This window comes from Meleagris gallopavo, chromosome 9, assembly GCF_000146605.3.
Source record: "Meleagris gallopavo isolate NT-WF06-2002-E0010 breed Aviagen turkey brand Nicholas breeding stock chromosome 9, Turkey_5.1, whole genome shotgun sequence".
Classification (NCBI taxonomy): domain Eukaryota; kingdom Metazoa; phylum Chordata; class Aves; order Galliformes; family Phasianidae; genus Meleagris; species Meleagris gallopavo.
This window is the reverse complement of record NC_015019.2, coordinates 17,396,741-17,415,074: the sequence shown is the minus strand read 5'-3', so window position 1 is coordinate 17,415,074 and position 18,334 is coordinate 17,396,741. Positions and strand designations below refer to the sequence as shown.

At 38.7% G+C, this 18,334-nt stretch overlaps 1 protein-coding gene across 3 annotated transcripts in view; it reads left to right on the top strand.

Moving 5' to 3' along the window:
* The window catches only part of LOC104912219 (AF4/FMR2 family member 2-like), a 69,928-nt gene that overhangs the window by 33,364 nt on the left and 18,230 nt on the right, over positions 1–18,334 (top strand). For 2 of the 3 annotated variants that reach the window (XM_031554713.1, XM_019618323.2), the window contains exon 4: positions 6,292–6,343. In XM_031554713.1, the coding sequence (XP_031410573.1) occupies positions 6,292–6,343 (52 nt within the window). Of the gene's footprint in view, positions 1–6,291; positions 6,344–8,837; positions 14,337–18,334 lie in introns of those variants that run through there. The other variant, XM_019618324.1, reaches the window with a different exon arrangement.

Sequence of the window (18,334 nt, the reverse complement as noted above, 5' to 3'; positions counted from 1 at the left end):
TACACTGTCTCAGAGGAAATATTTTAAAGATGACTTGCACATTTCAGCAAAAGAATGAATATCAGGTTTCAAGATTTATAGATGGGATGTTTTAAAACAAAAGCTCTTCTTTTTCCTTTGGTATTACTCTACCATTTATTTTCATTTCCCCAGGTTCTTTGTCCACTGCATTATAAACTTCTCGGGGGAAATCTATCATTAGATGTTTTCACACACATAGAGCCCCTTTCTCCCCCTTGATAAATGATAAAATTGTGCTCCAGTGTGTGCAACACAGTCTTGAAATACATCTGAATTCCATTATACAGTTTGTCATTTGCATGATACCTTTTGAGTTACTACTCTCAAGAGAAGTCTTATGTGCTACAGAGAAATGCACTAGGAAAATGGAAAAACAATTCAGAATGTGTCCACAGGATAAGGCAGTGTAGATTGTGTTGAACGAATGGCCTTATTTCCATGACAGTTCAGAGGGAGAAAAAGTTGTATCTCACCAGTTGCTGGTCACTATTTCCATGGACAGGTGTTCTCTCCACATTCAATGCTCAAGCTGGTAAAGCACTACTTTTTTCACCACAAAAACATGTTTGGTTCCTGCCTGTTCTGTTTTTAAGGCTTATTATGTAGAAGAGGTGAAATTTGCTACAACAGGCTGTGTTTTCTGTGTAACGAACAGAATAACTAGTTGTGGCACATCTCTAATCTGAGTCACACAAACCTTCATTTTAAAGTGTCCATTTGTATCAAAAGGAGGTTAAAGCAAGAAGGAACTTCTTTCCTTGGAAAGCCCGTATGTTCTCTATACGCTCCCTGTACTTACCACTGCTTCTCCTGATCAGTGCTTTGCTGTGCCTTTTGTGTCTCTAGGCTTACTTTCATCCTTACCTTTTCACTAAAGCCAAATTGTAGCAGTACAGTCTACCACCCTGATTCTGTTCATATTAGATATTAGGAGGAAGTTTTTCACACAGGGTGGTGAGGCACTGGAACAGGTTGCCAAAGGAGATTGTGGATGCCCCATCCCTGCAGGCTTTCAAGGCCAGGCTGGATGTGGCTCTGGGCAGCCTGGGCTGCTGGTTGGCGACCTGCACACAGCAGGGGGTTGAAACTGGATGGTCTTTATGGTCTTTTTCAACCCAGGCCATTCCATAATCATGGAATGATTATATGATGAATGATTTTACCAGAGACAAATCCAGCAGATAAGGCATGTTGTTTCTTTCTGTCACCATAGACTGTCCTTCTTGCAGAAGCAATGTTCGTGTTTGTTGTAATACAACGCAAATGTGAGATCTATTTTGTACAAATGTGGTTTGACATGATCAAGTTAATTTTCTGGGCAGCTTAGGATTAGGGAACTGCACAGTATTCACAGTATTCCCTATGCTGTCAGCTTGCAATAGCCTTTGCCCTTGCTTTCCATTCTCACAAGGCTTTTTTGCATGTCAGTGGAGCTTCAACACAGGGGTGAACTGATCAGAGAGCCAATTAGAAGTGCAGAACATGGATTCCATTTAGAAAATATTTTAAGCACCTCCTTCTTGATACTGACACATGAAACCTACAACATCTTATTATATACAGCGTATTCCCAACACAGCCCTACACATCCCAGGCAGGAAGAACTGTGTAAAGTTATTGGAAGGTTGCTGGCAATCCAGACTCGATTCACTTCTAAAAAGCATTTAAATAAGGTACACATTAAATCAAATAAAGAATGTTGAACTGTGAGAATAGTCCCTTAAGAAGTTCTAATGCTCTGTAAAATGAAAATGTACCTGAAATTATGGTGTACTGTGATGTGGTGGACAGTAATTTTTCAGGGAGGAGATTATCTCACACCTCATAATCAAGTCCTGTCTTGGTAATCAAAAGATCCCAAAACAGCAGGTCTGATGCGCACTAAAGATGCGAACTGTTTCTGTGTGTATTTAGCCAAGCTTGGTGGCACCCCAGTAAGCTACATACCCAGACCCAGGCTAATTTTAGGGTTCTGCTGCTGTAGTTCCTCCCTGTAATGATGGCTTGGAAAGCCCATTTCAGTGATTCAGGTGTCCCATGAAGTCCTATGCTATCTTGCTCTGCAGCTTCGGCCTCCTCTGTTCTCGGCTTCTTAGAGCAGCTCAGGCAGGTGCCTAGCCTTAGATTTTAGCTGCTGTAAACCATTTGGAGTGGTTGGAGGAACTGTGTGACTCTTTGTGTTGAACATGAGAAAAAAAATGTGTAAAACACTCTTTCCTGCTGAGAAACAGAATATGTGATACACGCATTATCTTTTAATATTGCCTGTTGGTAGACACAGAGAGGTTTCTGATTAATAAAAAATGATATTTTTGAAAAATACATGTGGAGACAAAGAGAGAAGATAATTTAACTTGCTGGACCAAAATCATAATAAACTGATCTTAAAAAGCTCATTTTGATTTTGGAATATTTCATGACATTCTGATGTCCAGTGCAAGCTGGGGGCTCTAAAAATGATATTTTGTTATTATAGTCTCTACTAAGACTCTGACAGATATCATCCTAATAAAGCCCTCGTTCAGACATTTCCCTAGTTAAATTTGTAAGAAGTATGTGCTTTGAGAGCATACCCATCCCTGGAGAAAGTGGGTGTTATAGTCAGTGTCGTCCCTACTTACTTATACTTATAAACGTGTTGTTTTGTCACCATGTTTCTGCATTGCAGGAATTTCACATTCCAAACTGTAAACCTCTGAAAATTGTAGATTATAATAAATATGCTGACACAACTTTGTCTGTTAGAGTAAATGGCATTGCTCTAATAATAAAATCAAAAATCCTACTTAATCCCACTCTTCCCCTAAAGTGGTGTTTTGCATTAGCTGTGGATGAAAAGACAAACAAGTACATGTATATTCAATGTTAATGTCAACTGGGTCAGAGAAGAATAGGAAATAAAATGAATTTATAACACCTCTGGAAATAGTTTTTTGATACAGGCAGTTTTCTCTTTGATTTGCCCTCATTGAGGCTATTCATTGTAATTTTAATATATCCTCAGAATTGGCCCTTATTAATAGCTGGCCTAATCTTAATAACAAATGTACACTGTAATCTCCATTCTGGGTGTCTTTTGAGGTCGGCAGGTACGTAGAGCAGAATAGATAATACGTGAATTTAGGAGAATCTCTCACTGATGAACGCCTAATTTCATGTTCAGAACTGAGAGATAATGTTTGGGAAAACTATTGATACAGAGCTCTTCTGTCTCTATTTGAGGCTGAACTCGATGAATGACGGTGAAATAGTCACCCTGGGGTTATGGTTGCTGGCAATCTTAGAAAGACCTTATTGGGTTTTAAGTGTCATCAGATGCTATTTGCTTATAAATGAGAGTTAATAGAAACATTAAATGGTACAAGCTACTAGGCCTTCAGAATATTAAGCACAGTTTAAAATTGTGGAAGACCATGTAGTCCTCTGCTTTCTGTAAAATATTGCATCTTCTAGCCAACACCCCCTGGGAGCAGGTTATTTGAACTTTTCAGCATCCTACTTTCATTTGAACATACTATGTATTTTTAATTTATCCCCTCACTTCTCTCCCTACCATAATATATTTATTGTTGATACTCTACTCAGTTTCTCCTTAATTATTCCATCTGTCTGAAGAATGTGATGCATTTTAGAAGCTGTGTGGTTTAGTTGTTTAACCTTTGAGTTTTGTAACTGAATGAGATGACATATTCTTTGTTTAGCAGAACTGGCTAAGAAGAATTATATACTCCAAATGATAAGCTTGGAACTGCTAAAGAAATACCGAAAACCAATTTTTTTCCTCTCTCTAGTCGCCTAAACATCCATTAGTCTCTTGAAGGGAACTCATAAATCCTGCAAATTTAGTTTATCTGAAACCAACTCTAACAGTTGTCCTTCCTACTAATCATGTTTTATATCCATTCTATATTTTTCAATATTCAATAAACATGTCTTGTGCTTGCTGTACTTCTCTGAAAGGGTCTGCAGAGTAGGCTGTATAAGGACAGTTATTAATCACCCGTTTCAGATGACTGTTGGCTAGTTTAGTAAGTGTATTCATTTATCTTTCTTTTGTTTTTTGGGTTTTATTTTTGTTTTTTTTTCCTTTCTTCTTTCCATTTATCTAACATGGAATTTCCTTTGTCCTTTTTGGCTCATTTCTACTAGAATATGTAAAAAATTGAATTTAACCTAGAACAGATGAAAAAAATAAGATGACTGGAAAGAGGAAAATAAAAACGAACCCTTTGGGCTTCATTCATGAAAAGATCCTTTGCATCATGTCCTGTTAGATCTGCATTAAAAATAATAAGTACATTACCTAGCAGTGCTGCTTTAAAGCAGTAGATAATTTACACATTGAAGTGAGATGTAGATTTAAAAGTTAGAGTGTTGGACTGAATTAGAGTCAAGAGTCAGGATGATATAGCCCTATATTAAGGTAGTCTCCATTTCCTGGGGGTATTGTCGTCCTGGTGTGTAATGAGACTTGCAGATGAGAACCTGGGGCTGTGGATGGAGCGAGGCACGGCAGTACGCTGAGCATGGCACTGCAAGTAATGGCACTGGGGAAACAAATGGGTCTGTCTGCTAGATAAACAACGTAAAAAGTTCCTGCTCATCACCGAAGTCCAGGCCTCTAAAGATTAATATTTCCTGAAGAATTCTTACTTCTAAAAGATTCCTTATCCACACTACAGTCTTATTTTATGGGTTCACATATTACAGGGAGGCATCTGCCATTTATCAAGAGGTTAATGACTAGTAGTTATGTGTCCAGATACTTTGTAACCACTGAGCTGTCCGACAACAGAGGTCACTTAAAGACAGATGACTTACAAACCAGTTTAAGGATCTCCTTGCACTTTCTGTTTTTATGAGCACCGCAGGCTTCAAACTTATGTTTTCCCACTGGCATTACTGTCCCCTCTTTAAAATTCCATATGCCACGAGGCTTCCGCAAGTAGTCCTCAAACAACAAAAAATAATTGGAACATCTATTGATTGCTACAGTTATTTAAAGGCTAACAATAAAAAAAAATCATAGACTTCAGTCTCCATCAAAGCAGAAGGGAAGTGGAAGCTGCAATTTGTCGTTCTCCTGCAGAGAGTGAGGCAGATCAGAGAGGGGGAAGGAGGCTCGGTGATGTCAGTGAGTGTCACAGCAGGCCGGATGACATGCTGATTTGTTTGTCAGCCTGCAATACCAGAGGTGAGGTGTTGGATCAGCTGCCTACAGAGGCTGTGGATGCTCTGTCCCTGGAGGTGTTCAAGGCCAGGTTGGATGTAGGCCTGGGCAGACTGGGCTGGTACCAGATCTGGAGGGTGGTGGCCCTGCCTGTGGCAGGGGGAGCTGGAACAAGATCAATGGGGTCCCTTCCAGCCCAAGCCATTTATGATTCTGTGAATCTATGAAGTGTGCCCAGAGGAATATCAGCTCTGAGAAGTACCACCTGATAAAAGTCTAAATGTTTGCTCACTGTTAGTCATGTTTTTCTAGGTAGACAGACCATGAAAGACCTTTACTTCAAAGGCAAACAACAGCAAATAATGAGTTTTTACCCCATTTTTGTGTTTTGAAATATACTAATTTTGCCTTTAAAAAAAAGAAAAAAAGTTACGTGAGACAAGTGTTAATATAACAGTATGCATTATTTACCTTTATTCACCTCTTTCTTATGTCAAAGAAAAGGAAGGAGGCTTTGGGGCTGCCTGACCTGTTGGGAGTTTTCTTCCCTTTAAGGAAGGGCAGGGAGCAGTAACATGAGATATCTCTATAAGAAAAAAAAAAGATATTAACAACTGGGAGGACGCATCAAAACTGAGAAAAACTCCTACCCTTTCTATTCCCCATTCTGCATTGTCAGTTAGGTGAGGTGGGATCAGTACAGGCCTCAAAAAAGATCAGTAATATCCTAGATCCAGGATGAAACACAGTGGTGCACCTTTTTTCTCCTTTTAACAGTCTCAGAACTGAATTTCCCTTTCCCCTTCTGCCACAGAAATACACATCATTTTATATGGACTAATCACTATGAGATAATCTGCAAATAAAAGAGAACGTGAAGGAGGAGCTGACTGCCAAACTTCCTAATGGACAAGTCTGAAAGTCATTTGTTCTTAACTAGCGTCTCACAGATCTAAAAACATACATACACAGAGTATTCATCAGTTTCCTTAGCACGGCTCTGATTCTGCTGTTGTTGAACTGAAAGAGTGGTTCAGCCCATTTTATATAACTTTAATTCATTGAATGTAATTCTGCCTCTTGGGTGTTGTTTTTTTCAGGATGCTTGAGGATGATCTCAAACTCAGCAGTGATGAAGATGACAATGAACAGGTAAAATACATCTCAGTGCATTGACCATATAATCTGACAAAGGTTGATTTTTACTTTTTTTTTGTCACTTGAATGTGTCTGTATGATCATTTACTGTACTTGCATCAAAAGCATCTTGAGATCCATTATCTTAGATTTTACCTGCACATAAAACCATTTCTGAATCTTTTTCAGTCACTTCTAAGTCTGCTCAGGTGGGAGGAAACGTCTTCTTAAATAAGAATACATTTTGGCTGTTTTGCATTAACTGTGAAATAGGTTAAACTGAAACAAAACAATGAATGCTAATTTTGGAATAGGAGAACAAGCATGTTGTCATCTGGGAATACTAATGTGGTCTGAGTTCCTATCCATCGTACCAAATTAACTGTGGAGCAACCTCCATTTGTTTCACACTCAATTTCTGAAATCGATGACCTGTTTGGAAGTGGGTGTAAAATGACCACATCAGAACACTATCGTGACTGTAGAGTTGTTTTGCACTTCGCAATTCATCTGTGGAATTGCACACATGAAGTTTGAGTCTTTAAGCTTTGCTCCAATAAGTGACAAAAGGGCTGGAGTCTCATAAAAAGTAATTCAGCAATTCTCATTTGTGAGAGGTAGAATCTTCACTGTGTAGATCTAAATCAAAGCTGAAAGTCTTGTAACGTTAACAAAGAAAAATTTTCAGAAAGTTGTCTGATGTAATTCTTTTCCCACTCTATAAATATTTATGAGTAATACTGGGAAAAAAAAGGCTGGTGAAATTCATATCCTCGACGTTCTTATTAAAAACACTGAGTCTTTGGTTTAAATTCATCCATAGGTTGCTCTCAAAATAATACCTCCTATTTATCTCCATGGCAAGTACAATAGATACAAAGAGCACAACAACATTGTTTGATAGAACAAATTCTCAGCCACAAAACACTTTTTCTGATCATAGTCACCATCATTAGCTAAGTATTTTTGCTAGAGATGAACAACAGCCCATAGGCCATGTTCACAAACACCTGCACCAGTGGAGGTGTCCCACTCTTACTATCACCACTGCTGAAATGCACCACACAGCAGTCACTGTGTTCACATCCCCTGTTTGGTCTCCATAAATTTTCAGCAAGCATAAATGAATGCCAGTAGGTGCCATTTGTTTCTGCATGGAGGAATTCAATGTCACACCTTTACTTCATTTGCATTTCCATGTCAGACACCATTCTGTCAGACTACCCCTCTACTGCCATCTGTCACACAGTGACAAAATATAACAAAGTATTGGCAGTAAGGTTCAGACTCTACTGACATCCTGCCAACGTCTATCTGATATTGTGGGCCAACATAATAAAATAGGAGACATTACTTTTGGAGCAGCCCTACTATAGACTGAGATCCGTAGTAATGAGGAAAGTAAGCTATAGTAGCCTAATCTGATCTGTTCAGCAGGGAAATGTTAAATATGGGTGGATGTTTATTTCTTATTTACTCTTAAATTACCTGAATGCTCTCCTTCAACCCACCTAATCCATCCTTTAAGGCATATGTGTCCAACCCATGGCCCACAGGCTGCGTGCAGCCATGGACAGCCAGTAATGTGGCTCCACAAGGCCACACAGTTTTAGCATTACTATGTGATTTTTGGCAATATTTTTCATGAATTGATTATGCATAGCTTGAATGTGGACTGCGTAGGAGACGGCAGAACACGGTGGAGGAGAGGGTGCAGAGCAGTGCCAGCTCTGCCTCTCGTGCCTGCCATACACTCTCGATCAAATGGAAACCCACGTGTGTTACACAGGGCATGGACTTGTGCCACTTAGCAAGTAAAACTTGGTTATTGTCAGCAGTGATATTTCAACCTACCTACAAGAGTGTGCGCCTTTTTACTATTAAGCCAACAAGTAGATTTTCTTATTTAATTATTAATATTGGGCATGTGTTGTTTTATAAGTTAATAATTTAACTTACTCATTAATTTCTCAAAAACAAGGTCAAATATCCCACAAGCTTTATATTGTCCTCTTTATATATATATGCAAATAAAAATGACAAAAAAAAAAAAGAAATTTTGTTATTTCTATACATTAACTATGTTGTATTTTACATGCAGCCCAAGAAAATTCCTCTTCACTCAGCACAGCCCAGGCTAGCCAGAAGGTTGGACACCCACACTTTAGAGTCATATCAGGCAAAATGCACCTTCCAGTGTCATTTGACCCCTTAGTCGTACAAGTCAGTACGATTAGCACCGAGAACAGCTGGCATTCTCACATGAAGGCCAAGAATCAAAAGGCTGCATTGATGCAACATGCATGTTGGCTTGCCCAAATATTCCCATAGGCTGACATTGTGACATTGAAATCTGCAAAATTTAGAAACAGTAAAATATCCTTAGGCAGGCTTTATTTTGGGGTTGTTTTTTCTGTTTTTTTTGTTTGTTTGTTTGTTTGTTTTTTGTTTTTTGGGTTTTTTTGGTTTTTTGTTTTTTGCTATTTCAATTTTCCCTTGATTTCAGCAGACTCCAGATTTATGCAATTTACACTGACCCGGTGTTATCTCTGATGTCAACCCTGTGCAGGAAGCCCACGTTTTGTCTCAACCACAACGTAGAATTGCTCTAAAAGCACTGCTGCTGTACTGTCAGTGCACGTCCTTTAGCCAAAGGCAGGGCGGTGCTGGGAAGCAGTGTTTCCTTGCTCACAGGTCAGAGGCAGCAACTTAGGTGTGCAGCTGTGCCCAAGCTGCAGGAAGCCTCAAACTGCACCAAAACTTCACAAGACTTTACAGCAACATGTTTGACAGCATATGCTGAAAACGAGAGAGCTGCAGTAAGGAGCATTCATGTCTATTCTCAAAGCTTTATAGTTCACAGAAAATGTTTTTGTTTCTGTTCTTTTCCTTTAAGCAGTATGAGTTTCATGTCACTCTGAGTGATAAGCGTTGATTAATATCTCCTTAGATCTCCCAAGTGTCTTCTAAAGAGGCAGATTATGGTATCTATATTTAGAGATTCAAAACAAGAATGGATCCAATCATGTAAAAAATAAATGAACTGTTTGGACACTAAGCACACCAGTCATATTTCTTCAGTTTCCTGCACTTAACAAGAATAATGTACCTTTCCTATGTAGCCCACAAGCATGTCTGTGCGTCATTTGTATGTGCATTACAAATAGAAAGTATAAGCAATATGATATATACTATGGGAAAGAATTCCACAGGTTTTTAGATTTCCTGGAAATGTGACTGTATCTGACTGTCCTTTAAATTCTTGTCACACTGCATCCCAGAGTAAGGCCTTGCAAAGCTGAGCAGTATGGCTGTGCTGCATCACTCAAGCATTACACTGACAATACCTTCACACTTCAGCAGCTTCTGCCATCACTCTCTAAAGGAAAGAAGGGGGCCTGGGTGTGGAAAGAAGGTTGACCAAGCACATTGGTCGGACACATAAACATCAACAAAGTAACGGCGATGTTTTTTGTCTGCAAAATATTGTTTACAAAAGATATGCAGAACATCCACTCATGAGGGACGGATGAGGGTGATTACAATATGCAAATTAGAAGATGTTGAATTTTCAGCTGTGGGTTTATAAAAATGTGGGTTTATAAAAATATGTTTTTATTAACATAGGAATTTTGCATGCAAATAACTACAGCTGTACACGTGTATACTTAGAAGGGATAGAAAGATTAAAACTCAAAACCATTGTAACAATTTATGCAGCACTGTTCTAAAGAATCATTCTCATTGCAATTTTTCAGATTTTTTTCTGCTATAGGCTTGTAGCTGAAGTGAAGCACAAGCTAGCATTTACTCGTTTTTATTTATAAAAATACGACATGTAAAAAACATAATCTTTTGACTAGTATTTCAAGGAAGCTGAAATTCTTTGAGAACAGCGGCCAGTGGGGAGTCCTAGGACCTAGGCTTGTATTTGTCTCTTGAGAATTGCTTGGGACCCTTCAGTACTTGCATGGAAGGGGCAGTGGTGGCAGTGATCCATAAATGTGCCTTGATACCAGCTTTTAGTGAATGTCTATGGTATGTGGAGAGTGATCTATCAGCTTGTCTTCTGAGACTACTAGTAGTCCATCTGTCTTGTTGCAAGTCTGTTAGAAGCTTGCCTGCAATAAACAAAACTCTCATGTCCTGTACTTTCACTCCTGCAAATAAGCACACATATTTCTGATCGGCATTGCACTTAGAGGACCATGAACCTCGTATTTTTTCAGTTATTATACAGCTCCTTCCTCTTCTCCTCAGTGTTGAGGAGAAACCTAAATCATGATCATTCTGACCTGATGAGGCTGAGCCTGATTTTTTGATAAAATGAGGACTAATAGTTTGAAGCTAGTGAAAGGTATTTAGTCTATTTAGATAGCATTAGTGGGTTTGTTACTGAATACACTGTTCACTTTTCAACATCAACTTTTCATACAGGCTGGAAGTGGTTTCTAAGGGCTATGTTCTGGAGAACCCTTCTTAATTTGAAAATGTTAGGTCTTCTTGGTTCTGCTAGGAAAAGAAGAGACTATCCTCTCTAATTGCACTCCAAAAGGCTTAAGAAACTTCATCAAGGAAGTGGTGAGTGGAAATCCAAACTACCTAGAGTCAAACCACTGCACACTGCAAGGAAAATTCGTGGTTTTCCTCTCTTTTTAGACGCCATTACTACATGCTCTGGCAGCTGTGGGCTTGGAATAGAAGTTCTTAGGCAGGAAGTCCAATGAGATTATCCTCGAGGGTCCCTTCTGATCTGTAAATCTTTGGACTGTATTGATCATAGCTATAGGTCGTGAAGGAAGCTAGAAGTTACTCAACCTCCGGTCATCATTTTTTGGGCCTCTCTTGGAGAGACTGCAGTTATCACCTATATCTAACACATGTAAACACATCCCACATCTTCAGTGTAGACAATTTAGATCTGGCCACATGACACATGCTTTGTCTCTTAGACAAAATGCTGATTCTTATGTCTTTCACTGTGGGTGATTTGGGATTAAAGACCCACAGAAAACGACAGGTTAGATCTGGAATCAATTTTCATTTACAGCTGAGAAGCAGTTATTGATGCTGTGCTCACAGTTCAATAAAAGATCTAAAGATATAGACCTTGTGTTTCTTTTTCAATATAAGCAGCATAATCAGTCGCAAATGTTTTTACAAAGAAAATTGCACTGACAGCTTTATTAAAATTGCTGCCTTTAAAGTTTTAAGATATCAAAAATTTGACCTACTCAAATGGTTTTCAATATGCATACTGACCAACCCAATGGATTTTTATGTCATATATTTATAATACCAGGTATTATAAATGTTTAATATATTGTTTGAGAAGTATTGTTACTTTTAAGCACTGCCTGGGTGTTAAACTCTACAGAGAGGAGCACTGCACTCATACTGCATTCAAAGCTCCTCTTGCACAATATTTTTTAGGTTGCCCACAACAGATGGTGTCAAGGCAGATGACACACAGGTTCATAGTAAAAACATTAGCTGACAAGGTATTTCAGAGATGCTGCTATTGATGCTCTTCTGTAAGAATAGTGATTTTTAGAAGGCTTTATTACTGTGTTAAGAAACTAACTCGGAAATTAGAAAGAGTAGTGATTGTTTTCAATTAGTAGCTTGGTTCAGCTAAAAGAGCTTTGTCTGGATACAGTATTATAAGGAGCTGTAGTGTACTCAGTTTTCTTAACAAGCTCCTCTTTGTTCTTCTGCCTAAGAAATAGTCCTGTTAACCTCTGAAATGCATTCCTAATTGAAAGCACATCACTAGTTATCTGTGTGCATTTTAACTAAAGAAACTTTGATACTAACTGCATTGTTTTCATGTAAATAGTATTTTTGGCAAACAAATGAGATGTTTTTCTTTTCTATTGTATTGGGTCTTTTTTTCCCCTTCTTCACTTAATGATTGTCACCTTATTTGAACTCCTCTGATAACCAACTACAGAGACATTGTTGTGACAAGACAAACACAAGACATACACATAATTCATGGCCTTGATCTGTCTTCTGTATTTTACACAAACATTTTTATTTTTTGCTAGGTTACTACTAGGCAATTACCTACAAAATGTTTGACTTTGTAGCTCAATCTAAAAAGGCGATCAGCTGAGCTTTGAGTTGTTATAATGCATACTGAACGTTCAAATATTCAATTAATTTTTTTTAAAACCTATGACATGCAAAGATGCACTATGCTGTTGTTTTCAAACATGTTTTAAAGTGATATGTCTACCACTTTCGTTGTAACAATAGATATCCTTTCCTGTGGTCATTTATCCCATTTTTTTAGCTGGATCCTGAATAAGCTGTTTACTCCCCAAGGTTTCGCTGCATTTCCATTTACTTTGTTATCTATCAGCAGAAAGGCTGAAGAACAGCTCTTCAGTAATGACATCAATACTGCACACACAGTGAGAGAGGTCATCTTGTCAAAGCTGTGGAAAAATCAGATGGATTAGGATGAAACTAGGTGCAAAATAACTTTGATAGAGTCTTTAATGTAAACAGTTTATCTGTCACCAGGTTTCATCTAAATCCCAGAGTGATGCAGCATCTGTTGTAGCCACAGCAGTGTGTTTTGATAAAAAGCCCACTTTCCAGCATTTAAGATCTACAGTCATGTTTTGTAATTGTAGGGAAATGTTTTCATTGAGCCATTAATGAAAACAGAAGCTATTAGGATAGTGCAGTCATTCTTCTCAGTCTGTAACTATGAAAAATCCTTTCATGAAGATATGCCTCTACTTGCTACCTCAGTCCCTTTAAATTGATACTCAAATTATTTTATTCTGCACAACACTAGTAGAAACAGCTGTGTATCATCAACCACGTGAAAGGAATTCTCCATCTTCTGTTAGACCAGTCTTTGGAAATAAGGGATTTGATGGCTGACGTCTGAGGTACTAATTCACATGGCAGTGACATAGGTTCCTATCGTTGTGTTTGTTCATTATCAGCAAAAGCTTTCTGCAGCTGCTGTGAGATATGAGGTGAACTTGATGTAGTTATGAGCAAAGAACAAGGCACACCACTAAACTGTATGGTGTTATCAAAGGCTTTTCACTTTTTCAGACTCAAAGAATCTCGTGTAACTGTTTCTGCACATGTTGTTATTGCAGAGGTCATCTCTTACTGGGGACAGGGATTAATACAGCCCTCAGGAGTAATGGTTGCTGTAGACTGTACAGTTGTATAGATCAACAACAAGAAGGTTGCCCCTGCAGACTGCAGGCATGGTCTTACCTCAGTTGCATGCATCAGCATTGGAGGAACTGGAGAAGCCCCATCCCTCCCACTGAATTGCCTTTCCCATGGGTTGCCTAGTATGCACTGGCATCTCAGTGACTAAAAAACTTTCTACTGCAGTAGAGAAAATAATGCAAGAAAGGAAAATACTGGAAGGTGAGCAGCTCTAGCCAAGACTGAAATGCCTTTGTTGAAAAGAAGGATAAATATGGCTGCAAGAATTTCTCTCTTCACATTCCCACAAATAAGCAGGCCCCTCAGCGCTCTCTTAAGCATTTGCATTTCACAGGTTTAGTTTTTCATGCCACTAGCCTGAAGCAGCCAAACTATCAGCCGTGCCACTAGAAATCATTCACCTCAAGGAAAAGCTTTAGACACAGACCTGGTGCCTCTATCACTAATTAAGTGGAGGTGGAAAGACCATTTGTTCCTGAGCAGAGCCATAAGGCCCATACATTGGAGATCTGCCAGCTTTTTGGGAATGGGAGGGAGGAGGGAAATACAGCTTTCAGTCCTCAGGATGGATCACGTACTCTGTGTGTGCATGCATGCCTGTGCACACATGTTTTTATAAAGAAGGCTTTATTATTAGCATGGAGAAAAATACATTTCCCCAAGTCCTTTGGCATACATATGCCACTTATGTAAAAGTCTTGCACTGTTTTGGCAGCAAGCAAAGGCAGCAGCAGCTGAGATAATTGATTGACACCAATATTGTTGTTGTTAAAGGAAAAGCCAGACTTGACTGTACTGTCCTATAAAAATAAATCTGAGGTCTGTGGTATCTGTGGGCCGTCTAGGTGCTCAACACTCACTAATCCAACCACACAGGAAACATTCATCTTCCTTTTCTCCTCAAAAGGAGAGTGTAATTTTTATTATGCATGCTTTGCAAAGCTTTTTGGTAAAGAAATTGTCTGGCTTTTCTATACTGGCCATCTGCAGCACTGCTCTTATGTAAAAGCCCAGGCGACTGTGTATGTGAACCTCAAAATCTGAATTCCTAGGAGTTTTTCACACTAGTAGAATATAGCACTAGTATTCGCTTAAGGCTGAGGGGCTGCAAGTATCTCGACAGAGGGACTCATAGGTGGCCAGAACAAGCATAGAAGTAGGTGATGAAAAGGGCATGATAAATCCAGTAATTAACTTGTCAGCCGGAATAAGGGAAGAGGAACTGAAAGTTGATTTCCTCTGGAGGAATTCCAGGAGGACAATGGTAATGAGAACTAAACACCCTAATTTTTCTTACGATGAGTGCATCTGCCACTGAAAGGTTTGTTGGAGTTGGAGGTACTTCACTTTGTACTATCAGGATGAATCTTCCAAGAACAGACCTCCTACTCATTGTAGGAGCAGGCTTGAAGCACAGTGTGACACTGCAGGCTTGGGCCTGCTTCTCTCCCACAGAACATGTGTGCTTTACAAAGCTACCACTCTTCATGGCAATATATTGTGAGTAATTTGGCGAAGTCATCTGAGCAATATGGTAAATCAGACCAAGTGTAGCAAAGAGTTTTTTTATGTGTGTTTACTGCTATTGCCTATTTGATTTAATATTCAGGGTAAATTTGATGTTCAGTATAAACTAAAATCCTTAAAATCCTGTATATGGAAAAAAAAACAAACAAACAGCACGAACAAATGAACAATAGCAATATCGATACATACCTTTCCAGCACTACCAGTTCTGGTACTCTTTGACTCAGACCTTTTGCTTCTCAAATCTAGGAAACTCTTCCTTCATTAAGAGTAGGGACAAAACTTAGGATAGATTGGAATCCTGGAGGAATGAGTTAAAGAACTTTGCCACTGTAAAGAATCTAAGCGTATAAACTGTAAAGGAACTGAAGTAGGAGAGGCTGTTTCAGAGATATTTGCCTAGCCTCCTTTGCATTTTGGCAAAGATAGTCTTAACTCACATGAATGCTGCGAAAGTAGCAATTAGATGCACACCAAAAGTACACTTCATTACAAGGCTTCAAAACACCAGCACTTATTCAGATAAGTCGCAGAGATTGAGATAGATACAAATAATTATACTCATTCTGCTGGACAGGGACAACCACGGAATACACCGATAGTAGAGACTATCTGCACCTGCACAATGAAGTACCAAGACATTATTTGAATTTATTTATTTTTCTCCTTCTTTCTTTAGGAAACTTTTGAGAAGACTTACTCTTTTTGTTCTCTTGTAAAATTTTCTTGACCATTTTTTCTGTTTTTTTTTTTTTCTTAAGATACTTTGTCGTGTGATGATAAATACATGGGTGTAGAGTAAGCCCAGCAAATAATGGATTTTTTTGTTTTATTAGCCTTCTGGGATGTTGAATCAAACACTTTTGAAGAGAAGCCATCAGTAAATAAGAATACAATAGTACATTTTATTCCCAGCTAAATATTTTACATTTTCAAAGTAGGACTAATCATCTGCTAAGCCTGGGGTTTTTGTAATGAATTTGTAACAATTTATTTACTAACAAATGTTGTGTATAACTAGAATTTCAATTCAGATATTTTTTTTCTTAAAGAAGTACTTCCCAGAATTGCAGAATCTTAGAATGGTAGGGGTTGGAAGAGGCTACTTGGCATCATCTAGATCAACCTCCCTGCTTCAGGCAGGATCACCTAGAACACATTGCCCAGGATCATATCCAGGCAGGTTTTTAATATCTCCAGAGAAGGAAACTCCACTGCTTTTCTGCGCAACCCATTCCAGTGCTCAGTCACACAATAAAGAAGTTTTTCTCATGTGCAGATAGAACTTTCTGTGTTTGAGTTTGAGCCCATGGCCTCTTGTCTTGTTGCCAGGCACCACAGAGAACAGCCTGGCCATCCCATTTATGCCTTTCCTTAAGATATTTGTACAAATTAATAAGATCCCCTCTCAGTCTTCTCCAGGCTGAACAGTCTCAGGTATGTCTCAGGTATGTCTCAGGTATGTCATGGCTGTCATGGGAGACAGTATTGAAAGCCTTGCTGAAATCCAGGTAGACGACATCCACTTGTCTCCCCACAATCTCTGTCATTCTGTCTCAGAAGACTATCAGATTGGCTAAGCATGATTTTCCTGTAGTGAAGTCGTGTCAACTGCCCCTGATCACCTCTCTTATCCTCCACATGCTTAAAGGTGGCCTCCAGGATGAGCTATTCCATCACCTTTTCTGTGATGGAGATGAGGCTGACAGGTCTATAGTTTCCCAGGTCCTCCTTTTTGCCCTTTTTGAAGACTGAAGTGACAATGGCCTTCTTCCAGTCTTCAGGTGCCATTCCCATTCTGCGTCATGGTTGATGGAGGGTCGCCTAGCACTTGTGGATGCCTCCCATCAAGGCCTGTGAACCTGTGGGAGTTAAGTTTGCCCAAATGATTTCTAACCCAACCTTCTTCCACCAAGAGAAAGTCTTCCTTTTTCTGTTGGCTACCCCCAGTCTCCAACCAGTCCTATTTATCCTAATTTTTTCAACTTGGTTCAGATAGAACAATTCTTATGAAAAATCAAGCGTCTATTTAGTAAAGAGTTCTGTTCTGTACCACAGAACTCAACAATGACCAAACTGGTATTGTGAGACCATTTAAATGTACTGGATTTCATGAGATGTTCTGAGAGTTAATTCGTATTTGTAAAGGAACTTGAAAATGCTTTAGAATATAGTCCTACAGAAATTGGCTTGATAGAATTTATAATGTCGTATTGTAGTTCCACATTTTTGGAAATGTAAATACTGCTGCAAACTTCTACCTTCAAGATACAATGATTCTTAAGTCCAGGTTTTTCTTAATATGGAATTGTCTGTCAAGGATGGGAATTGGTCAGATTTTTAATTACATACTTAGATTGGTTTTGACCACTGGCATGATGTAAACAGATTTTGGGAAAAATACTGACAGAAGCCCGAATATATCTACAGTGTTTCTCTATTAAAAGCAATTCACTTCATGGATGCAGTTAATTCCTAACACGGAGATGACTGTTTTAGTCTTGCTCACTTAAACTCTTTTTCATTTTACCCGGCCTCTGCTGTGCCAGCTGAAATTAAATTTCCTACTGGTAAAATTTTACCCTAAGTATTCTTGAGTGTCTGTTGGTAAAGCCAGAAAGATTACTAAATTGCCGAAAGCAGTGATGAAGTGTTCTCTGTAGTTCAGACACAACAAGAGTCCAATGAACAGCGCTGATTTGTAGAGATGATATGCATGGTGACTTGTTATTTCAAAAAATGAATCTCAAATGAACCATCCTATGTGTTTGGCTTCTGAAGGAAGTGTACTCATTTTCTAAAAATACAATGAGGAAAGTGCCTTCATCATTGTTTTTGGTTCTAGATATGATAATATTGGGCTTTTTGTCCTCAAGGTGGAGTTGACCTAAAACATCACACACAGAATTTCAAATATGAGGTTACTAACTTCATGTCAGAGGCAATTAGCGAGAAGGAAATACAGTCTCCTCTGTTGACATTAGGGGACAAATAGAGGAGAGTGTAACCAATGAAGTAAAGAAAAAAAATAAAGAAAGAAAGAAAAAGAAGAACAAGCCACAGATTTATGCATACACCAATACATATTAATCCTTCAGTCCTCATGTTCAAATTTATGTTTCCCAGCACAGTTCTAGATGTTTAGTTTGCTACAAGCACAGGAAGTCATACACGGAACTAAACATGTCATTACAGAATCAGACCGCAATACAGAGCAGTCAGGATCATAGATGACGTATTCTGTATAAATAAAAGTGCACAGTATAACTT